Source organism: Mus pahari, chromosome 18 (genome assembly GCF_900095145.1).
Source record: "Mus pahari chromosome 18, PAHARI_EIJ_v1.1, whole genome shotgun sequence".
Lineage (NCBI taxonomy): Eukaryota > Metazoa > Chordata > Mammalia > Rodentia > Muridae > Mus > Mus pahari.
Window position 1 is genome coordinate 46287104 of NC_034607.1, and position 25512 is coordinate 46312615.

At 38.6% G+C, this 25512-nt stretch overlaps 1 protein-coding gene across 1 annotated transcript in view; it reads right to left on the bottom strand.

The window, feature by feature from the left end:
• The window catches only part of Sos1 (SOS Ras/Rac guanine nucleotide exchange factor 1), an 85331-nt gene that overhangs the window by 22552 nt on the left and 37267 nt on the right, over window positions 1–25512 (bottom strand). The window contains exons 9-15 of the mRNA XM_021218130.2: window positions 17714–17841; window positions 16317–16972; window positions 6734–6815; window positions 5715–5837; window positions 5277–5380; window positions 3910–4132; window positions 2664–2783 (exon numbers count right to left, since the gene is read on the bottom strand). Of these exons, the coding sequence (XP_021073789.1) occupies window positions 2664–2783; window positions 3910–4132; window positions 5277–5380; window positions 5715–5837; window positions 6734–6815; window positions 16317–16972; window positions 17714–17841 (1436 nt within the window). The remainder of the gene's footprint in view (window positions 1–2663; window positions 2784–3909; window positions 4133–5276; window positions 5381–5714; window positions 5838–6733; window positions 6816–16316; window positions 16973–17713; window positions 17842–25512) is intronic.

Genomic DNA, 25512 nt, shown 5'->3' on the forward strand with positions numbered 1-25512 from the left:
CACTAGTTATACCCGAAGGACACTGCTCTCTCTCACTAGTTATACCCGAAGGACACTGCTCTCTCTCACTAGTTATACCCGAAGGACACTGCTCTCTCTCACTAGTTATGTGTCTCCTTCCCAGTGTGTCAAGCTGCAGTAACTGGTGAGGTGAGAAAGGGCTTCTGTGTATTTAAGCACAGCAACTTTAAAATGAAACCAGGAAGCAACATTTTGGGAGAAAATTGTAGATTTTAATTTTTAGAGGTATATTGTCTCTGATCTCATAGACAACTCTAGCTGTCTCTGTGTGACTTGGAGGCCTCAGGCCTCATCCAGACTTGTTTTGTGTGCTACCAGCTGCTTGTTCTTATGACCCCAGTATAGTCTGTGGACTCTTGCATCTTTACTGAGAAAAACAATGTCCAGCATACAAAGGTAAGGTGCCCGGTCCCCAGCTATAAAAGTACACTGACTTCTTGGCTCCATCAGATGGGGTAGCTTGGCTGATGTACTCCAGTGAAAACTATTAAAGCAAACCACACCCAAGCACCATAACTCATAATATGTGTGAGTCTTTGGAGGGGACCCTAAGAACAGGCTACAAACGAAAAATTGTTCAGGAAAATCTACAAAATAATTTCTTTAAAAGGGAGAATCTGGAGTATTTCAACTAAACTCATCTTCCTCTCCTTCCTCTCTCTGATGATTTGTTTGAGATTGCTGGAACAGGAGCACCTCGTCCCAGCTTGGGATTTTGAGGGGTTGGGGTGCACACCTGGATGGGTTCCAACCCTGCTGAGTTAGGGCTTCACTGAGTGCAGTCTTCACATTTATTTATTTATTTATAATACTTACTTACTTAATATTTAAGATGTGCGGAGCCCTCCCCTTGCCAACTTATGCGCTGAGGCTGTAGGGCAATTAGAACGCTGAGAAAATCGCTCTTCGCTTGGCTCCTGACAGGGGTTCCATGCTAGAACCTGAGGCCACAGCATCATTCTTGGCACTTTGACCCTAAGCTCTAAGAATGTTAAGGAAAGCTTGTCATCGTGTCCTCTCCAGAACTGTGTCACATCAAGAGCAAAGGTGTGTTCAGGAACAGTGGAGGTTGTTATGAAAGGCAACTGGAAAGAAATCTGGAGACATAAGGAAGATAAGTAGCCTCCACTGTGTGTTAGCTAGCTGACTGAACCAGGAAGATAGTTGCAGGTTACAACAAGTATCAGTTATTAAGGACCTTAAAAACTTTACTTCCAAGAAGCCAGAATTTCATTGGCTTATTCTGCACAGCAACCTGTGCTACCAGGGAACTGTTCACGACAAAGGAACAAAGACAGAAATTAGTAGTGCAACATTTAGCAGCTCAGGGTGCAGCCTGGGAGAGTGAATGTGAGCCACACTGGAACCAGTCTTCCCAAAGTCCTGACTCTGGGCATCCATCCCCACCTCTAACCTGCTTAGTCCACATCACATTTAAGTAGCAAAGAAAAGCTGTGGAAGGCAGAGGGCAGTATTCAAAGTTGCTAGATCCATTATGAAGCATATAAAGAAATAAAAAGTATGACCTAAACAGTGGAATAAAAGCAGGGAGCAGAAACTGCCTGTTTGAGTGACTAGATGTAAATTAACTGAAATATTTCAAAGTTGCCATCAGAGAGTATGGTCACAGAGCTAAAGGACAACCTGGTTAAGGTGTACAGAAGTATAATGACAGTATCTAGAAAGAGACCAGAAAAGAGTAAAAATTGTAAACAGAACCAAATGGAAAACAAATGGACTGAAAGACAAGGGGGCTCAATAATAGATATGAACAGACAGAATAAAACAGAACTAATCTCAAGAGAGAGCTGCTGTTCAAAACAACAATAAATCTACTCATTTGTTGTGAGTTGACCCATTGCACCACAGGAAGTTCTCTTCAGGCTTAAAACAAGTGACCCTAGACAGCAATTTCAATCTACACAAAGAACATCAGTAAAGGTAATTATGAAATTATAAAAACACTATAAATGCTCATTTTTCTCATCTCACCTTGTTTAAAAAGCAACTGATTTAAGGTATCTGAATGTACTTTTGAGTTTGTAGTATAAAAATGTAACAAACTGCTGGGCGTGGTGGCGCAAGCCTTTAATCCCAGCACTTTGGAGACAGAGGCAGGTGGATTTCTGAGTTCGAGGCCAGCCTGGTCTACAGAGTGAGTTCCAGGACAGCCAAGGCTATATAGAGAAACCCTGTCTTGAAAAACAAAAAAAACAAAAAACAAGAAAAAAAAAAAAAACAAACTGTCAACAGAGGACATGAGTAGATGGAAAAAAGCTCTTTAAGATAAAATGGTGACAGCGGATGGCAGAGTAATCATTGTAATGAAGCACTGTTGGATTTGTACCATTAATTAGGTCTATCCAAAATGTAGAAAGGGAGCAGCGAGAGACATGTATGGGAGTAGTGTCTATCTGCTGCAAAGAGGCTGCAGCCAATCTGTAGCCTAGTCTACAATATAAAGTAAGATTCATGTGCTTAGCTCCAGGCAGTCATTCAAAACCAAAATACCAGTGAAATTAAAATGCTATTAAAAATATTTAGTTTACAAGAAAGGGGAAGACAATAAGTGCTATACAGAAGCAAAACAGCCCTGGATTCATAACCTGCCCTCTGCTACAGGAAAAAATGTCCACACTTACTTCTCAAACCACAAAGTGAGGTTAGTGGTGTGCCGAATCATCTTCAGAAGGTTGGGAGAATTAATTTCTTTATCTTCTTTTGTCCACACACTTCCAACTAATTCTGATGGCTGCACAGCTCTAAAATCATCAACATAAAACGGCATGTCACATTTCTTCTCACGTATATAGTTTACTACAGAAGAAAAACTAAACGACATTTACAAGTTCTCTTTCATCAACAGAAAGTTGGTGAAAACAATATTTATAATTTTTTTATGTTTTCAGATTAGAACTATTTTAGTAGACACTCTTGCATAATACATTTACTGATCATTTGTTTATTTTTAAAGACAGTGTCTTCTATGTAGCTCTGGCTAGGTTCTTGCTGTCTGGCGCAGCTGGCCTGGAACACAAGGCAGTCCTCTGCTTCAGCACCCTGAGTGCTGGCATCACTGTGTGTATCATCACGGTAGTTTTCCCATTTACTGCATACTTTTGCATAATGTCTTTCCTAACACTTGTAGGTATTATTTACTAAGTTAAGATGATAAGGTAGTTACTTAAATGGTATCCAGTTACCAACGAGGATAGAGCAATTACTAATTCATTTTTGGTTTATTCTTGCTCTTACAGTGGATAGAAAAGAAAAACGATCCTGCAAAAGTCTCTGAAAATAAACCTTAAAATTCTAACATTATCATTTACGGACCATGATAAATGTAGATGGGAGAATTTATAAATTTAGCTCTTTTTCTCATTTTGTGATTAATAATAATTTTGAGGTTTTAAATAAAATTTCAAACCAGAATCATACTTTTCAGATAGTTTCATCAATTTAAACTATAAAGGGCTCTAACTGGTTGAGGCTTAGCTCTAATACAGCAGTATCTCTATCATGTACTGTAGAGTAACTGCTGCAGTAGTTTCTATGTCCTGCTTTGTGCTCAGCCTTGGATGCATCAGGCACACACCAGACACTTCAAACCTACAAGATAGTACAGGCTTTGGCCAAACCACTGGGACTGCCAGGATTTGAACCAAGCTTACCAAGCAGGGATAAGTGAAAGACCACAGAGTTAATTTTAGCAGATCAAGAATGACTAAGGGGCCAAAAACCAGAACTGACTGCATTGCCTTAATGCTGTAAACATATCATATGCTGTCTCATTTACATCTTATGACAGCCCTAAAAGGCAGAAAATGTATTGCATTTTTAAAATGAACTCTTGAGATAACTTCTGAGTTTGAATGTTGAATAACATACCGGTATAGATCTGATTCAAGTAAAGTGAGTTGTCGAGCAATTTCTATTGGGTGTAAGGTGAGCAAGTCAAAAGTCTCTATGTGCCCGGGTCTGCTTATGTGCCACTCAACTGTGGGAGGTGAACTCTGAAATGTAATATTATGACCTGGGCCATTGTCTCTTGCAATTTTTTTCCTTTGGATTATCTTAGTGATGGATTCGACCCATTTTTTCATTGCTTTACCTGAAATACATTTTAACAAACATTTAAATACTCTTTAACACTTTGTTTTTTTAAAAATGTTTAAAGTAATACAAGTGATACATGAATAAATCATTGCTATAAAGTTGAAATGAGCAAAGTAAATACTAAAAGTTCCCCTCCCCCATCTCCCTCTCATCCTTGTTCCTCACAGGTAATCATTGTTAATAGTTTGGCATGTATCTATACCTTTTCTAAACATATTTTTCACCTCCAACATTTTGAAGCTTAGTTCAAAATACTATTTTCATAATCCATATTCTGTATGAAATGAAAGATTAACAAGAATAAGTTCCATACATTCACACATCTAATTAATATTGTATTTTATAACCCAATTATAATATTGTATTTTATAACCCAATTATGAGGACTGATTGATTATATTAGTCTATTTTTTGATGTGTCTGTCTTTTGTACTGTATAGGAAAGTAATCTACTTAACCCTTTATTTTCTGATTTTCATTTAGACTGAACAATAGATATAAAATCAAGTTTGTCTAGGCAAACTTGGAGTCATATAATCACAGAATTTTTAAAAGTAAAGGAAACCTTGGAGATAAGCAACATTAGTTTCTCATGTTTTTCATAAGTAAATTGAACAAGTCTAAAGACTCAAAATTATGTTTCTGATTAGTGCTGGTGTTTAAAAAGCAATCTGTCAGTGTAATACACTATTTTCTTTCTGATTTCCTCTATTTATCTAACCATGCACTTTTATCAATGGTGTTACAGTGGTAAAAGAATTCCAGCCTGTATCAAGGGTAAACATAGTTTCAATTAAGTGCTCTAGCTTAACCTGAGACTAAAAGAACCAGTTCTAGAACAGATGGGAGTATGCGAAGTGTATGGGATGGGATGGCTGCTGAGCGATTTAGAGTCATCAATGCTGGGTTGTGTTGTTTTGTTTTCTGAGACGGGGTCTCACTACTGTAGGCCTGGCTGTACTAAGCTCATAGAATCCTACTCCCCCTACCTTCTGCATGCTGGGAATAAAGGCATGCAGTACCATGTCCAGCCTAAAAGCTGTATGGTAAGAAAATTCAACATTTTCAAATGAACTCTAATGCTAGCAACTGACAGTAATTTTATCACATGTAAAAGTAGGAACTTAAGAAAAACATACCTCTTACTGTTCCAATAAATTCCTCCATTCTCTGTAAAAGGTCTGCATCTCTTTCAAAGTCATAGAAATGGTGCTCCACCCAGTGCCGACACACATTCAACACCCTGTGGCATCGACACAACACAGAATCTAACATTGAGTGTACACATGAAACAAGTCAACGGTCAGTCTCCTAAAGCTGTGGCAACTCAGGCGGGACTCTCATTCACGCCGCGTCCCTCCACCATGCTTAGGGACAGCTTCTAGAACATTTCCACCTTTGTTTTCCTGGCCTTGGTTTCTGAGACAGGGTTTCTCTGTGTAGCCCTGGCTGGCCTGGAACTCAGACTGGCCTGCCTCTGCCTCCCAAGCACTGGGACAGCACCGCCTCTGCCCCACTTTGAACATTCCCACTTTGAAACCCAGGCTTGAGGCTGCAGACGTGTCTCCACAGCTTACCTCAGCTGCACAGGCTGGATATATTCCTTCCTAAACCTCTTCAGCTCTGCACTCAGGGGCTGGTCTCCGTTCTCTATAGCTATGCGATCAGCTTCTGTTGGCTCAGGCTCTGGAATTTCAAATCTAACATGAAACAAAAAATAATGAAAATATTATATCAAATCCAAATTCATAAACTTCTATTTATACTTATCAGTACAATCAAGAGAGAATATAAAAAAATTACTATAGATATACAGACACATAAGTAAAAATCCACTTTTATAATGTAAAGGCTAATGATAATATTTTTTAAGTTAATATTTTTAAAAAGTTAGTTTTGTCAACAGCTAAAACTAGAAGCAAAATAAAAATACATGTAAAATTTAAAACAAATAAGGCCAATGTCCATTTTTAGTCTGTAGATAACTTTAAATCAGGAGACATAATTTTAAGGATGATTGATGCTTGGAACTTGATTGTTCTTTGGGTAGATTAAAAATATTTTCTTTGATAAAACCATTTGCTCATTAACAAAATTCGTTTTATTCAATATGTAGTAACTTGAAAACTTGTTTAGAACTTATGAACCATTAAAATCTGAATTTCTAGTGTCTCATTACTTTAAAGACATAGTTTCATATAGTTCAGGGGAACCTTAAATTTCCTATGATAGTCAAAGACGACCTTGAGCTCCTGACCCGCCCACTTCTTTCTCCCAAGTTCTCAGATTATAGGCATGTGCCCAGCCGAGATTCTAAATCATCCATACGGATAGAGTCCTTTAACTTGATTAATTCAGGCTGGGAATACTGCTTAGATTAAACCAAAGGCTCATGTTTCAATCCCCAATGCTGCTGAAACCCTGAAAAGTTGAAGTTTTAAGTACTAAAGCAATATAAAATTTTGATTATTTAAAAAATCAAAGTTAGCTTTTATTTTCAAGAGTTCAACTACAGTTAAGCTTATTAACACGTTTATGGGAAACATATCTTAATCCTTTTCAAAACAAAGAACTTAAACATTTAAAATTGACAGACCTTTCTATTAGAAGACTCAGTAGTTCTTGAGGTTTGCAAAAGGATCTGTATGTTGTAAGAAACGTCCGAACAAAATTTGGATCTAGGAAGAAAAAGGAAATATATTAAAGTCCTGTATAAGCAATGATTAAAACTATTATTTTTAGTTTTAAAAGTGATCAAATACTCAGTCTTTAAAAGTCCCTAAGTATTTTACCATATAAACAGCGTAGATTTGATAATGTACTGCTAGCTTCAGTTGCTTCATAAATCAGTGGCAAAAAACAAAAAAATAAAACAAAAACCCTCAAAAAAAAAAAAAAAACAGATTGTAAAATATAACCAACTGACTTCTTGCTCTGTCTTAACTCCTCATTGGCAAGGAGTGTGCAGTGAAGAAAAGCAAGGACAGGGGACCGAACCAGGTCTCCATGGCTACCAGGATCCCAAGTTCACCTGTTGGTTCATTTACCTTGTAGAGATGGCAGCAGCAGTAATCCATCTGTCTCCTGACATCTGGTTTAATTAACTACATTTCCTAATTTCCTTTAGATCATGTTAACAAAGCATAAAACTAGAAAACAAATCTTACAAAGTAGTAAGGTAAGTTAGTTTTTTAAATCTCTTAATTGCCAAAAGCCTTATTTATAACTGCTAAAAAAAAAAAAAAAAGTTTCAAACTCATCGAGAAAGTCTTTTGCCACACAAGCTTGATGACCCTGAGATCAATCCCAGTTGGTTGTTCTCCCCCCCACCCCCTTCCCATGCGCGCGCGCGCGTGCACACACACACACACACAGAGAGAAAGAGAGAAAGAGAGAGAGAGAGAGAGAGAGAGAGAGAGAGAGAGAGAGAGAGAGAGAGAGAATGAGAAAACAGTTCTAAAAAGCCCTTGCTTTTATTTGAAGTAGTCACAGAGTCAGCTGACTCTCCTGGTCCCACCTCCTTGCATCTTTCCCTTGACGGCATACTTCTAAGTTAGGAGAGAGGCCTGTGATGGTCCAAAGAGCCTGGGCTATTTTCTTCTGCATAAGGAAGGAAATGACACTTTCTTGTGCTGGAAGAAACAACAATAGCAACAAAAAACCAAAAACCATTTCTTTGCGTAAGGTGGCATGGGCCTTCAATCTCAGCAGATGGAGAAGTAGGCATGTCTCTGGGATTCAAAGCCAGTCAGAGACACACAGTAAGACTGTCTGAAAAAGACCACTCATTCTACAATTCGGATCTCTCTAGGGTCCACCCACAATTAGTCCAAAGTCTTTAAAAGGAGGGAGAGCATCTGTTACCCTGAGTCTTGTAAGAACATTTCTCTGTTTACATTATTAACATGGGTAAACTGACAGGAAATTCACTGATAGCAGTAAAAAAACCTATATATTATTGATCATAATTTTATAAGAAGTCTTTTACTAGGATAAGGTTTAGTGAAATTTGAATATATTTAGAAAAATTTTAAGTTGATTCTAAGAAACCTAAATTTGACCTTAAAAGATCACACAGTAATTTTTTTAACTTTAAACTAAAATTCATGGATTGATCTAATCTACTGGTATATATTATCAAGATAGTGAACTGATTTAACTATCAAACATCCCGGAATTTAAAGTACTTAATAATTTTTCACTTTGAAGAAAAAAAAATACAGAACAAAAGGATATTATTGTGGGAGTTTTTTGCTTTTGAGACAGTGCCTAGCTAGATATCCAGGCCGGCCTTGAATTCACAATCCTCTTGCTTTTAGTCTCCCTAAAGTGCTGGGATTACAGGCATATTTGACCATGCTTCCAGCTAAAAACTTCTTTGGTTTTATTTAATGTTCCTTTCCTTTAGTTTATACCTCCTAAGGCTAGAGTGGGTTACTGGTAAAAGTATTTTAAATACATAAAATCTTTTAATAATTTCCTTTTTGTTGGTATTTTATTGTTTGTCTTCAGTTACAGAGATCCTCAGTTAAAGACTAATGTCTCATCCAGAAGAAAAGATTTAAAAACAGAAGGCTGTACAAGATTTTAAAACAGAGGTATTTATCGGTACCACCACAACCCTCCCTTTCAAGATTCTTCTTCCTGTTCTGCAAATCTATTTGTAAGGTGAGGCTTCTCAAAATAGCATGTGTCTAGGAAGCAACAGCGGGGCCACAGCGGGCTGCTCGGCTGGCTGCCCGCCCTTGCTAGAGAGCTGTGTATTCTAGACGAGGCCTCTGAGTATCTCTGGGCTGGGCTCCACATTGCACGTGTGTGCCCACCGCTCCTCCAAACCCAGGTTTATTTCAGGCTGACAATCTAACATCACACCCAGAACTATTTCTTTTCAAATGCTACCCAATGTCAGGCTAAAAGCTGTGGGTTTCAGACAGAAGTGCTGAGTATGTTTTAAGAAAAGTATGGCTATTTTTTAAAGTGGGGGTCTTCATCTTAGGCTACTAGCTGATGGCAGTGCCGGGAAAGACACCCTGCACATCTGTGCCAAGCAGTCACACAGGACCACACCAGTTCCGGGGCTGCTGTGTGAGCTCTGGGGAGGTGAGCAGTGCAGGTCAGAGGAGTAAACAGACTTAACATAGGTCAGATAGTAGAGTGGGGACCACAGAAGAGAGCATGGCCATTTGGTTCCTGCTCTGCTGCTCTTCCTTCCATCAAGGTGAACGGGATCAGAGGGTCCCCATCAGCCTCACCTAGCTCTGAGTTCTAAACAGATACAAAGTATCAACCTATCTCAGCGTCACTATACAAGTTTACATACATGACTAATTCAGAATGCAGTTGTAACTGCTAAGCTGGTTAGAGGCACCAGAAGTCACTAGACATGCACAGTCTAATGATGACCATATATCCCATGGACTGTCAGAAAGCAGCAGTTGCTCTTCCTATCACACTGCTCACAAGAGGGGCTTCTGGTGCTGGTAAACTAAATAAATCCTCCGCAGTAACCACTGCTATAGTGTGGTCTAACTGACTGAAACTTCATTTGTTCTTATTTTGGCTGGAAGCTAAAAAGCAGCCTTGCCAAAAAGGGAGGGTGGGGTGTGTGAGGAACAACGAAAATACTCCAAGAAAACTGGCAGAAGTTTACATACTTAAGAGAAATTAAAAGCTACCTATATTCCCATGCTGGTTTAAACACACACACACACACACACACACAGAGAGAGAGAGAGAGAGAGAGAGAGAGAGAGAGAGAGAGAGAGAGATTTCTAATCTAAAGCAATGAACAATTCAAAATGATTAACAAACTTAATTTGAGAGACCTTACCTGTATTTAAGTCAGGCAGAATCTGACTTTAAGGTACAATCATGAACAAATACCCACTAATAAGATGGTAACTCGATTTGACAGTCTCTTCTGATATATAACCAAAGGTCAGTCTGGACATGTACTACTCAGACACGACCCTACAATTTCAACCCAAGCAGAGGAGCTAATCCACCAGAGGTAAACTCCTCCTGACCTACCCCACCACGTTCATAGTTTCTCTGCTTCCGCTTCGTTTTCATACACTCTTTATACAAACAAGTAAAGCTAGTCTCAAGTTCTTGGTACAGGCCCTCATGTATCTCAGATTGACCCAAAACTTACTATATAGCTGAGGATAGCTTTGAACTTCTAATCCTCCTGCCTCTGTCTCCTGAACATTACATGCAGAGATGACAGGCATGTGCCTCTATGCCCAGTTCATGAAGTGCCAGGGATTGAACCTAGAGCCTCATGCATGTTAGGCAAGCATTCATCCACCTGAGCCACACCCCAGACCATGGTTACTTTTTTTTTTTTTTTTTTTTTTTTGGTTTTTTTTTTCGAGACAGGGTTTCTCTGTGTAGCCCTGGCTGTCCTGGAACTCACTTTGTAGACCAGGCTGGCCTCGAACTCAGAAATCTGCCTGCCTCTGCCTCCCGAGTGCTGGGATCAAAGGCGTGCGCCACCACGCCCGGCCATGGTTACTATTTTTTCGCTGGCCTTATAGCTAATTCAACCCTGAACATTCATTGTTATTTGGTGTACAATAATTCAAAAATCTTCTGAACTTCAACTCTACCCACAATTATATCTAGTATTCAGAATACAGCATATTAAATTTGAGGTATCAATCTTCCTTTTTCTGACCCTACTTTGAATTCACATTTGACATTTAATATGGCAAGGTCTTAAGACTTATGAAATATTTATTACGTTAAAAAGCTATTTATGCAGAGCACCCCTCCCCCACCTGCCATCGTGGAACACTGTTAATCAGGATGTCTGTTCATGTGACAATACTCCCTTTAATACAGCCATTTCAACCCTAAGAAACAATGAGCTCCTCAGCAAGGACTTACAAACAATCACTTTTGAATTCCTTAAAAAAAGGAAACAGACGCTATGCTGACGCACAAACACACACAAAAAAATGCAGGGTTAAAAATAGAAGAGCACTGCCCTATAGATGAAAAATTGTTCAGAGACTTTAAAAGTTAAACGCCCAAACTTAACTCATGCAAGATAAAGACTCAAATCTAAATGTACATTTTTTTGAACATTTTACATTTGAGGACAAAAATAGCAGTAAATACATCAGGAAAGTATCTTAAGTGTTCTTAATTTCATCTTCTACAACAGTAGCTTACCACAGAGAGGAAACTGTGTGGCACAGCTCAGACCTGTAACTTAACTGCCTCAGGGTCGCCAGCCCATTCTCTACAACACATGGCCAGACCAGCAAGCATTTTTCTCCCAGTGTTGCTTTAGCTCGGGTTAGCTGCAGTGCAGTATCTACAGAGCTCTGTGAAGGAACTTCCTGCTCTCCCTTCCCTTGTCACATTGCTTTGTGATTGCTTACTCTAGGTAAGGAAACTGTCTTCGTGTTACTGCCAAATTTAAAATAATCCAACTGAGTCATTTTCCTGCCAGCATTCAAGGTGAATTCCCCAAATCTGATCTAGTCAGTGAACTACTACTCTATGTCCAGAAATACTAGGGATGAAAGACACGTTATCAACTAAACTGGCACTGCATACACATTGTCATTCATGTACATTATCCATCTTTTAATTCACATTATATAAATGTATTCTTCCAGAAAGCATTATCTATAGAGCATACTATTCTGGTAACCCAATAACTAGGCTCTGTCAGGGAAAAACCTAGTGGCAAACACCTGTAATCCCAGCACTCAGGTGGCTGATGAAGTTAACATGCCAGCCTGGCTGCCTGTCCTCTCTCAATAACATAACAAAGTAAAATAGAACAATGAGGCTGAGTACAGGCCAGGGACAGAATTAAAAGAGACAAACTGCATACAGAACTGCTCATCACAATGCTCAGAACTTACTACCTATTTCAATTAAAACAAAACTATATTTCTTCACAGTATACCTGCATTTGCATCACATGAATAGCCACCACAAGAGTAATTAAAACTCCATTTTTATTATTCATTATGTATAACTTTTAAAAGGTGATATATTAAAATAGTTTTTAAAAAATTCAGTTTGAAAGTGTCAGTGGGGAATGGGTAGAAAATATATGGGACTAGAGACATTGCTCAGCGGTTAAGAACATTGGCTGATTTTCCAGATGTCCGAGTTCAATTCCCAGCAATCACATGATGGCTTACAACCATCTGTAATGGGATCTGATTCCCTCCTCTGGCTTTCATTAAGAAGACAGAGCATTCATATACATTAAATAAACAATAAATAAATATTTTTAAAAAAGAAATTGATTTCTAGATTTCATTCTGTAATTAATTGATAGGATTTCTAGCAACTCAGTCCACAGGATCTTGGCTTCTGTTATAAACTCAAGTGTAGACAGCTCCTGGCTTACAGGTGTGTAGCCCTGTTTTTAAGTTATTGTTGTAACACTTGAGAAATCAAGTTAGCCAAAGCCAAGCTTTGAACTAATCAAATGTGAGCCAGTTTCTCTTTGATTTTTATTGTCTAAGTAACTAACAATACTCAACATGATGTCAAAGTGCTATATTCACCACTAGTTACCAGATTTCTTCGTGTATGCAGTGCCTTTTACTATATAATAAAAAAAGGAATTATTAATTTTAGCTTTTGTTTTAGTGTAAGCCACAACCTATACTGCATGTTATCCAACAAAATCACCCAAATAACCAACTAACCTGATAGATCAAAAAAAACCCTTTTTTTATTTGGGGAGACTGAGTAAAAGAAAAACACAGACTAATGTTTACATCAGTTAAAGTGGCACTGCATACACATACTCCATAGTCATGCACATAAACGTTTTAAAAAGCTCATAAAATAATCTAACAAGTGATGGCTACATATGTTGTAATTGTAGCTGGATGAGACCTTATAAGACTGATTTTATATCTTACAAATCCACGATTGTCTATCAAAAGCACATTCTATACTGCCATAGTAAGTCAAGAATGGGCTTTATGGGATAGTTAGTCTAGGTCAAAAAAATAATTTTATACTGCAAGTTAAAGACATCAAAGAGCAGTGAGTAGACTAATGACAGTAATTTCACAGACTTCAAGCTCACAGCTTATAAAGTTGCTGGTGGACACAGTTATACCAGTAACATATTTACAAAATAATATATTTAATTAAACTTCAAAACAGGACAAAACAATGTCAAAAAACTTAGTTATAACTAACACTGACATTCTTGTTTTTATTTTTCTTCAGTACTGGAGGATTTACTTTACTTTTCTTTTAATTTTAAAAAGTAAAACAGGGGAGCTGGAGAGATAGCTCAGTGAGCACTGGCTGCTCTTCCAGGGGTCCTGAGTTAGACTCCCAGCAACCACATGGTGGCTCACACCATCTGTAATGGGATTGATGCCCTCTTCTAGCCTGTATGAAAACAGCAACAGTGGACTCACATACACACATACATTTAAAAAAAAAAAGTACACCAGGATTGGAGAGAAGGCTCTGAGGTTAAGATCACCAGCTGCTCTTCCAGAAAACCTGAATGTAACGCAAGTCCCAGGAAATCTGACGCCCTCTTCTGGACTCCACTAGCACTGTACACACATGGTGCATAGACACACATAAAAACAAAAATAAATCTTAAAAAAGAAAAGTAATCTCATTCAATTTCAGTAAACTAGACTTCATCAAAACTGTATAAAGTTAGAAATTTCAGTGTTATTTTAAGACCGTAAAAATGTTACTTTATTTTGCATAAAAGTTGACAGCAGCACAGTCATTAGGTGTGTATGATGACATCATGACAAAGGTAGCTTTGCACACACAAGGGATAAAGACTGCTGGGCCACATGACACCGATCCGCTGACTGAGTGTGCTCAAGTGTATACTCACTCAAAATAAGTAAATAAATAAATTAGTTGTAGCTTATAAATGCTAATTATAAATTATTTTTGTCAAATACAGTAGCATAAAAATTACAGAAATGTTTTAGAAACAGATTGTAAATTTTATAATATAGAAATAATTAATACATTTAATTTTTAATAAAAAAAAGAACAGCTTGCTCTATTGAGTCTCCAGTGGTCATTGCTGACCATGCTATAGAGAAAATTAAACTGTGTCCTTAACAAGCAGAGGTAAAATGCACAAAATAACCTACTCTAAATACTCTAAGAATGATACCTTCAAAAGATTACTCAGGGCAAAAAGTCAGTCCCTGTGATACTGCAGTACTACCATCAATTCACATGCTGATTTTTTAAAAATTGAGCTCATATGATTTTTCCTTTGTCCTTTCCATAAAAACCAAGCCAAGCCATATTGACGATATAGTGAACAGGCTTTAAATTCACAAGATTTAAAAACAAAGACAATGTAGCAAGATAAACAACTTGAACTTTTATTGTTGAAAAATTATTTAGAGTATTTGAAAACCACAATTGGGTTAACAAAGTATTTTTGTTATTTTATAATTTTAAACAGAAGGTTGATGAAGATTATGTGAATAGCTAGTTTATAATAATTACTAAAAACTGTAGCTTTTTAAAATAGCTTTATATGTAACAAGAAAGGTAATCTATTTTTTATGTAACTACTAGGCAGCTTAAATTTTCTTTTTAAAATTTTAATATTTTTAAAATTTCTGAATAATAAACACACTGACTATAGAAGTTCCTGGTGAAGTTTACAGTGACGTGGAGCCCAGGATGACGTGACTCATACACATGAACATACATGTTCAGCGTGTCTCAGCTGCTGGCCACTGCCACTGGAAATGCGTGTTCAGAGAAGCCGAGACACTGTAAGAACTGGCCTTTGGAAAACACTACCGATACACTATGGGAAAGGCCTGCAAAGAGTCCACACACTAAAGCAGAGCTGAACTCTAGCTTGTATACCAGAACTGTAGAGATAATGGCAACTACACATCTAAAGTGGGTTGAGATCACTGATAAAAACCAGCATTCAGATTTACCTTCTCTCCCTTTGGTAGTTCCCAACCATATGGAGCTCTACTTGTATTTAATAAATTGAAGGGAAGGCCTTGTTAAATGATCTTCAGTTTTACAAAGCGGGAAAGCTAATGGATGTTTTTGAGAGCTAATCTTACTAGCACCTGAACAGCTTCCAAAGGAAATAGAGAACTCACTTAGAGGACATTTAAAAAAACACGAAAATAAATATTCTTCCCCAGAAACTTGCATTTCCTAAAAACAGGAATATATTTAAATGAGGAGTATGAAAGAGGTTAATTTTCATATTCAAGTATTTAAGAATACCATATTATGAGTATTTCCTAAAAAAGGAATATATTTAAATGAGGAGTATGGGGAAAGAGGTTGATTTTCATATTCAGGTATTTAAGAATACCATATTATGAGTTATATAATTTTAAATCACACATTTCTCTTAAAGAAAAGACATTAAAAATTTCCATCAAAACTTAGAAATAGCTTCGCAGTCAGTATTTCGCGTGTGTTTTCTGACAACACACTATGGTGTAGTATCTGACGTTAATTTTTGAGACAAAAACTATGGCTCTGGAGCATGAAGGGACCCTGATCTGGTGAAGGAGCAAAGCCTGAGTTCAGTGCTGTCTGCTCCACCACAAATCTGAAATGGCAATTATCAAATGCCCCACTATGTGTCAGACCATATAAGATGACTCAGTATGCCCTTTATCTCTTAACCACTGGACTTAATTCTACCTAGCACCTCTCTAGGTTTTCTTTAAAACCTGTTAAGGTAAAACTGTTTGCATAAGTAACATTAAGAACAAAATACTGAAAATGGAAATGGCTTCCAGATTTCCTAAATAGATGTAGGAATGGAGATTAATACATATTTTTGCCACCAGCACAATTTTGATGATGAGTGAATACCTAATGTTTCACTTAGTTTGTAACTCAGTTATAGAATAAGAAAAAATAATAATACCAGGGTAGGCACCTTTTAGACAATCATGTTGATGCTTGGTCTTATTTCTACTGCTTTTTACTGGGTAACATTAGACAAGTGACCATTTCTCTTTTGTAAATATAATAGAAAAGATAAAAACTTCAAAGAAATCCAGAGCGATGTTTTAGCCAATGCCCCTCCACTAGAGAAGTATCTGCTTGTCATTAGTTTTCGATTTCAGGCACAATAACCCACCCATCCAATCAATCCGTTTAAGCAGGAAACACAGTAATAGCCACCTCATAACTCTTACCTGCGTACATATGGTATGTAAGCCTCTCAATGAGTTTAACCACAGTCCCTGCTTTGATAATGGGGATCCCAGCTTTGGGCTGCACATTCTCTTCGAATAGAATATTCTCCTCGGAGTCAGGTTCTGCAAACCTGTACACATCAGCACTAGGCAGCCTCATCTGCTCCTCCTTCTCTTCCTGCAGCACTGTTACGTCCAGCATCCTCTCCAGGGTGCTGCGGTACTGCAAAGATATCAGTGCTGCCATCCAGTTGTTTTTCTCTTCAGCTGACTTGGCAGAAAATATAACACTATTTCCATCTTTCAGAATGATTTCAAAAGCATGCTTGTATTCACTGGTATCATCTTTATCATTAATTTGTACCTTTCGCATAAAAAATTTTTCTTTAAGCCGATATTCTGCACTGCTAGCACCAGGGAGTCTTGGCTGCCCATGATTTGATTTACAGCAAATCATTAAGCCATCGAAGAGAAATATGTGTCTCTCGTGTTTGGCTCCTACACGTGTAAGAGTTCCTTCCATTATGAACTCATTGCAGCACTGTCCAATGTCTTTCCCCTCCCAACCATCAATATTCTTCTGGATCTCGTTCATTTTCTTGATGGCTAGTTGTTTCCCCTTCATCTGCTGGCTGTAAAACCGACATGCAGACTCACTGGGGAAAAGGGAAAGACATTATTAGTACACAGAAGACAGAATTTAGAGTTCATGCCGATAAGGTGACAGGGCAAAATATAATTTACATCACTGATGTGATATTTACTAATTCCACAAGTAATCATGTAATTATATAACTATAAGAACTAAGCACAGAATTTTTTTTCAGATTTATAAAAATAACAGTGATGTTCAACTACATAAACTCAGGTACAAAACAATTATCTTTGCCTTGAATATTAAACATTTAGAAAGATAACTATTAAAAAGCCCAACACAGTAAAAAAAAAAAAATCGAGATATGAATTAAGTATTTTTAAATGCATAAGACTCAAAGATAAAAGCATACAGCACATGTTATAATGGGAAAGTAGACGTGCTAACTGAATCAATGTCTGAGTTATACAATTCCCAAACTAAGCGACACTGCTAATTTCACTCTGATATAACAATGACGCTGCACAGATCTGCCCGGTACACTGTGCTCCGTCGTCCCCTCCAGCTTACCAGCTGCTCCTCAGGAGGTCCTGTCTGGGAGTAAGCAGGGAAAATGCACAAATATGAAAGGTTTTTCAAACAATAACAAACTCTCCTGGCTTTGATGTCACTTCCTCTGAAAGACCAAGCTTGTCACTAACACTGTTTTCTTCATTGTTTACTCAGGGGGGGCTAAGGCTCCTGAGTTTGCACCACAGCTTTCAGGGTAGAAAGGAAGAGACTTTAAAGTGGGAGTATTTACCTTAGTCTTCGTTTTGCAAGACTTTTGGAGCAAATTTTTTCCATGCCACTTTGGACGTTAAGCAGGGCTGTTATTGCTTGCTTCATACACTCCTTGTCTTCTTGATCTTCACTCTTTTCTTCTAACTGCTGTGGAAAGGGCAGAAGGAAGACCTCACTTTATTTTAGGATAAATAATGCTCATTCAGCTTTTCCTACTTCAGGAATTTTAAATGTTCTACAGATGTATTTTTTAGATTTATTTCACATGTGCCAGTGTTTGCCTGCATGTCTGAAAGTGCACCCTATGAGTGCTTCATGCCCAAAAAAGTCAGAAGAAAATTTCAGATCCCCTGGAACTGGAGTTGCAGGTGGCTGTGACCCATTGTGTGGGTGCTGGGAGCTGAACGAGGGTCCAGTGCAGAAGCAACAAGTGTCTTAACAACTGAGCCACCTCTCCAGCCTTTCAATTTGTTTGAAGCATTTTTCCAGGCTGAGGGTGTAACCTGCTAGTGTTTACCTAGCTTGAATAAAGCTCTGAGTTCTATTCTCTGATACCATGTAGTGCAGACATGGTTGCAGATACCCATAATCACAGGACACAGGAAGAAGCGGCAGCCTCGGATACACGAGAAGCTGTCTCCAAAGAAAAACAGCAGCTCTTGTTGTTTCTGCAAGGTTTGGCAGCACATGCATGTCACTCTAGCGGGAGTCTAAGGTCAGCCTGAGCTCAGAAGGTTCTGTCTCAGAAAACTTTACTTTTCTGTGTATTACTGTCTGTAATAACACATCACCAAGTTTTCCATGTGAAAACCATGAGGAACCACTTTAGAAAGAACTGTTGAGCCTTGAAAAAAAGCAATGTCACGTATGTACTAATTGGCCATGTTCCTGAGAAGACACAACACAGAACTGTTTCCAACTCCCATAGGCGGTCAAGCATGGCTCTAGGCACTCATAAGGATAGAATCAAAAATAAAGTCCAGGGCTGGCAGGATTGCTCAGCAAGGCAGCTGCTGCCAAGCTTGACAGCCTCAGTTCAGTCCTTAAGGACCCACATGGTGGGAGGAGAAAAATGACTCCCTTAAGCAGTTCTCTGATTCCCAAAAACATGTGTCACCCCCATTCTCTGCTTACCCCTCCCTACATAAATAAATGGTTTTTTTTAAGTCTTTAAAAATGTAAAGTCCAGAAACATTCAAGTCATTAACATACAGAGCAAAATGTGACAACAGGGAGAGTACTGTTCCCTCTGTATTTTGTTCTGATTAAAGATATATTTTAAGTGTGTGTGTATGTGTGTGTGACTTATACATGTGAGTGCAGTGCCCTCATAGGTCAGATGATGGTGCTGCAGTTACAGATGTTCCCAAACCACCCTACATGGATGTTAGGAACTAAACTCTTGTCCTCTGGAAGAGCAGCAAGTGCTCTTCCCTACTGAGCATCTCTCTGGTTCCTGTTTTTGTTACAACTCAGCAAATATACCCAATGTACAGAATTCTAATATAGAGCATATATCAAAAAACATGTTTAGGGATGCACTGATTTTCTATTCAAAAAATGTTTCAGAGTCCTTTATGTATCATTTAACTTGCATTTTGTATATGAATATATTGGCATATGGAAAATACTGCTTGTGTTTTATTTTATGTGTGTGGGTATTTTGGCTGCATGTGCACCATGTGCCTTGAAGTCCAGAAGAGGATGTCATACCCCTTCAAATAGACTCAGACAGTTACTAGCTTGCATGTTGGTGCTGGGACTGAACCTGCTACCTCTGGAAGAGCAGCCAGTGCTCTTTAACCACTGAGACACCCCATCAGCCTCTCTGTTAGTATTTTAAAATTCACAAACCCAAAGTTTTGTGGGTTTCTTTTTTTTCCGTTTTCTTGCTTTCTTTTTTCTGAGACACAGTCTTGTGTGCCTTTGTCTGGCCTTGAGCTCTCAATCCTGAGGCCTGCCTCCCCTCTTTAGTGCTAGTGTCACAGGTTTGTGCCACTGTTTATACGGTGCTAGAAAAGCACTGGGTCACCACAAAGTTTTTGAACTCATGAAGCTTTCTGATGAAATACTTTTAAATGTTCTTTTTGTCTCCATAGTTAACAGGCAAGTGTTCAACATTTCAGTGTAATAAGACTGTTTTGAGACAGTCTCACTATGTAGACTAGAGTGCCCTCAGACTCAGAGCATCTACTGAATATCTCCCCAGTGTTGGGATTCAAGGTTTGTGGTCATCACACACAACTAATAAAAACCTTTCTATATGTCCATTTTTTTAAAAAATTGATTTAAATTAGGAAATTATGTAAAACAATTAAAGCTAATTTCCTTAAAGAGGCAGCTTATTCTTGCCACAGAAACAAAGCAGCTGCAGCCATGTAAATGACAGCCAGGAAGCGTTCTCATTACTCCCCAGGGACTGACTGTAGCTCTTCTAGGACGGTACCATGTAAGCACAGGACCTCACCTAAGAGGTCATCCTGAAGCATAGGGAAAATGTGTGTGCCCTGTATAGATGATAGTAACAATGTCTGTCCTGTCCAGATGATAAAATTTACCGTGCGTTTTTTTTTTAAGATGTATTTATTATATGTATGAGTACACTGTTACTGTCTTCAGACACACCAGAAGAGAGCATCAGATCCCATTACAGATGGTTGTGAGCCACCATGTGGTTGCTGGGAATTGAACTCAGGACCTATGGAAGAGCAGCCAGTGCTCACTGAGCCATCTCTCCAGCCCCAAATTTACCTTTTCATAGAAAAGGAGTCACTCATTCCCTTGATTACTTTTTGGTTCCTTAGATATAAGCAGTAGGGAGGCCCCTGCTTAAGATGTGGTGGATCATAATAATCCAGCACTTGGGAGTCTGAGGCAGAAAGATCACCTCAACTTTAAGGCTAGCTGGGCTATAGAGCTGGGCTTTTTCATATCTGCTCCTGGCCCCTGACTAACAGAAGGATACAAGGGTAAAGTAGTCCATGTACAGGGTACAACATGTACAGAGCAGTTCCCAGGAAACCACGGTACAGATGCTGCAAAGGAGCTTCTAGAGAAAACACAGCCAGGCGGTGGTGGCGCACACCTTTAGTCCCAGCACTTGGGAGGCAGAAGCAGGCGGATTTCTGAGTTCAAGGCCAGCCTGGGGGCTACACAGAGAAACCCTGTCTTGGGGGGGGGGGGGAAGAAAACACAATTTACATAAGTATTCTCAAGAATAAGACTCGGCTATTTTAACACAAAACATACTGCAGATGGTTTTTGTGGTACTGGGGACTGAACCCAGGACTTTGTTCATAGTAAGCAGGCATTCTACTACCGAGTTACATCCCTTTCCCCACCTACACAGTGTATGACTGATTAAAGTTCACGTTAATCAAAAAACATAGAATAGCTAGAATGGCTTCCCTTTTAAGAAGGAACATATGAATTAATGATTTTATTTCTAGAAGCTACTTTTCTCCAATATAATATAAAATGAGTAACATTTACTTAAATGAATAGGCAGGAAAGACCAGAACCTAAGGGTCATGACTGTTAGTCCAAAGGCCTTCCCACTAATGTATACAGTTAACTGAAATGAAAGAAAACCTATTTAGACGTAGGTTTTTGCAGGCTTAAGAAATCAAACGAAACCATGGTAGATTATGACTGAACCCTAAAGCTCAACTGTGAGAAAGGAAAGGGCAGTGAGACGCTGCCCGACGTAGAGTGGGAAGTGATGTGCCTGATCTGATGCAGGCAGAGGCCACATCCACAGCGTCCACAGCGTCCGGAACATCCAGAGCGAGGCTCTCCATGGAGCCCAGGGGAACCCTGATGCCTGCTGCCTCCTCAGTGCAAGTGAGGGCTGTTCCTTAGACCCTTGAAGATGCAGGCCCTCTCAACTCCTGCTCTCTGCCTCTCGAGCAGAAAGAATAAACTACTGAAAACTAATGTTTTCAGCCACAAAGTTTATAGTTTGGTATAACAGCCTTAGAAAATATCAGTAGTATATACTACATACATAATAGACTTTAACCTGATTTTTTTTTCCAATGTAAAAGCAAGAGGTTTATTTTCCGGCGCATCAGGTAACCTGTTTTTTAAAATGACAGAAAACTCACTTTTCCTTCAGTAAGATGGACTCAGCATACTGCAAAGAGAATGGGGTAATTTTTCAGGATATAGCTAAAGCTGTTTAAATTTTGGGGGAACCAATTCCTAGTACTCAGAATTTTGGTCACTATATTTAGTTGTAAGAATCCAGTCTACATTTGCTTAATAAAGCAAACAAAATTTCATATAGAAAAATCACATTATAGGAGCAAATGATTTTTCAAAAGTTCACATTGATTCAGGTATGGTGGCACACGCCTTTGATCCAAGCTGTCAGGAGGCAGAGGCAGGAGGATCTCTGAGTTCGAGGCCAGCCTGGTCTACAAAGTGAATTCCAGGACAGCCTGGGCTACACAGAGAAACCCTGTCTCTAAGAAACAACAACAACAAAGTACACAAGGAAGGTTCTTTCCACTTCGTAAAATATTAACTCTGATGCTTCTAACTAATAAAAGGGTCTAAGGACTGTCTAATTTTGAGGAAATAATTTTTAAAATTCAAGTAGTTCTAAAATCAGTCAAAATTTAGATCAAAGAGATGGGTCGGATTAAGAGGAGGACATAGTGTTCTTCCAGAGGACCCAAGCTTGTCTCCCAGGGGGTCCAACAACTCTAGCTTCTAAAGACACCTTCACACGCGCACATGCACGCGAACACACACAGGCATACACATAATTAAAAATAAAATCTTAAGAAAAAATTTTATTTGAAAAAATTTACTTTTCAATTGAGAAGTAAAATTTATATATTTTTATAGTATACAATATGGTGCTTGACAAAATATTTATTAATATATACTGTCATATTTTTCTCAGGTGTAAATTTTTAAAATCTACTCTCAAAAATTTTCAAAACTATACAATATTATTATTTGCTATAGTCACCATATGTGTGTATGTATATATGTGGGTTTGTTTTTGTTTTTGTTTTGTTTTTCCATTTTGAAGTAAGCAAGGCTTACTTGAATCTTTGTTTCAGGCCCTGGATGCTGGAAGCATGTTCTACACTAGGCTGAAATTCTCTTGAATTCATTATTCCTTCTGTCATGAGAAAAAGACCCAATCCAGTGAGGAATTTACCCAAGCACTCAGACAGGAGAACTCTTGGTTAGTGCAGACGGACCCTAGCTAATGCTTAGAACTCTTGGTTAGTGTGGGACCAACCCTAGCTAATACTTAGGGGTCCATCCCCAGCTACAATTTCCCTAGCCTTTAGTGTAGGCTATAATGTTGTAATCTTACTATGTATTCATCTAGGAGTGGCCTTTAGGTCCCCATCCCCAAGCCACATTTTCTGAGTTCACAGAGGCCTCAGAGTCACCATAAACAAGACCTAAGCAGACGGAGCAAGGGTTGTATTTCAAGGAGTAAAGACAAATGCTCACTTCTGGGAAGCGAAAAGGGTTTGAAAAAGCAAATTTACAAAAAAAGCAAAACTGCAGAATACTTAAATTCTAATGAAGACAGAGCCTATTTCCTTTATCTTCCTACATTACCTAGGTAACATATGTTAGGAAGCTAACTCAAAGTTAGGGTGAGCCCCTTAGATTAATACTTCACTTCCATGTGATTTACTGTTTTCTGAGTAAGCTTATTAAATTCATTTAAATTATATTTCAATTAACACTATAAAGTTTAATACTTCTTTCCTTCTTCAATCCTAACTCAAGTTTTGTATCCATTGACAAATCTCTTCCTAATGTCCCCAATCCATAGGAAACATTACATTACTCAATTTCTTTGTCTGACACAGTTATGTAAATAACAGAATTCCATCTTATGAATTGGTAAAGTTTAAGGCATTCTAAGTTTCCCAAATAAACACATATACATAAAATTTACAGTTAAACTTTTTAAAACTACAAGAGATAGGAATTGAGAAAATACCTATTTTTGCTCCTCATTATTTAACAAGCATTTAATAAACGATTTAAATACCAGGTACTGTGCTAGGTAGGAGAATTCAGAAGCATACAGGCTTTGTTCTGTTTCCTCGGGGAACATAGTGTCTGAGACAAGGCAGACAATAAAAATATGAGAGTTCTATAAGGAGGTGCGAGAAGCAGCAGCAGCTTGGGAGCAAAGGGTTATCTGAACCTGCAACCGAACAAACTCTTAACTAAAAGGGAGCTTAGAAAAAGAGGGATTCCATCCACCAGGCCAGTAGAAGGAAAAGGAACACAACTGGCACCGTGTACGGAGCTGGCATACCCAGGGCTGCTCAAGCTCATGGGCAGAACTGACGACTGAGATAAAACTAAAGACAGCAGCAGTGGAGCTCAGGAATCTAGACTTCCTGTTGCAGGTGCCAGGGAACCAACTGTACCTTTCCATCTCAGAGTTCAAGGAATTATAAAGATGATAAAAAGAAGTTGTTATTGTGTCTAAACAGTGATATGAAGGTGATGTCACTACAAATGGACACTTGAGGCTGAATACATGATCATTTCTGATGTTAAATCATGAGTGCTGCCAGTAAGGAAGAGAGAAGAATCAAAGGTGGTGTGCTGGGTGGGGCCCACACTAGCCAACGGACAGAGCCGATAGAGAAAAGCAGAGCTCTGTGGGCAGGAAAGGACAGGTGTGGTCAGTGGTGAGCATTAAAGACAGTAAGAAATGTCTCCAATGCTGAAAACATGCAAGTGTCTATGTCAGTGTCATTCATGTAGTAACCTTTACAAATGTACTGTTTGAATGCCCTAGCCTGTGAAATAAGCAGTTTATAAACAAGGAAACCAGGACACAAAAAACATAGAGTGACTTTTCTCTAGCTGTACAACAGGTAGAAAGACTTCAGTGTCTACAAAATTCTGAACCCACTCCATATACAGATAAATTATGATTAGGTTCCAATCGCCCCAATCTCATGCAATCAGCTGTCTCCAGAATTACCAAGTATATAGATGGGCATTTAGGAGTAATAACAATTCCCCAAAGAAAATAAAATAGAATACCAAGAATGGGGGGGGGGGTCTTTTGGTTCACTGAACATTGGAACCTTTTCAATAGTTTCCCTAAGTAACCTACAAATACATTGGTGGATCATACAATTTTTCAAACCTTCTAATAGTGTATACTGACCAGTTCTCCATTTAGATTATGTCATGATACCAGCATCTCCAAACAGAACCTGAGGCAGCTGGGAAGACAGCTAAGTTGGTAAAATGCTTGCCTAAGAATGAGGACCCAAGTTCAGATATCCACTTAAGAAGTTAGACATTACACACCCGCCTTTAATCCCAGAACTTAGGAGGCAGAGGCAGGTGGATTTCTGTGAGTTTGTGGTCAGCCTAGTGTACATATTGAGTTCCAGGACATCCAGGGATACAGAGGCCCTGCCTTTAAAAAACAAAAAGACCACAATTAGGCAGCTATAATCTCAGCATTGGCAAGAAAGAACAGGCAGACCCTTAAAAATGACTGGCCAGCAAGTCTAAGGTGGTGAATAACTGAAGACTTCTTCAGTTCCCCAATGTTGGCTCCTGTCACGCATACATATGCACCACCTACCTACAGACATATACAGTAATACACCTTGAAAATTCTTGCCGGGTGGTGGTGGTGCACACCTTTAATCCCAGCACTCGGGAGGCAGAGGCAGGTGGATTTCTGAGTTAAAGGCCAGCCTGGTCTACAAAGTGAGTTCCAGAACAGCCAGAGCTATCCAGAGAAACCCTGTCTCGAAAAACAAAAAACAACAAACAAACAAAAAATCTCCCCTA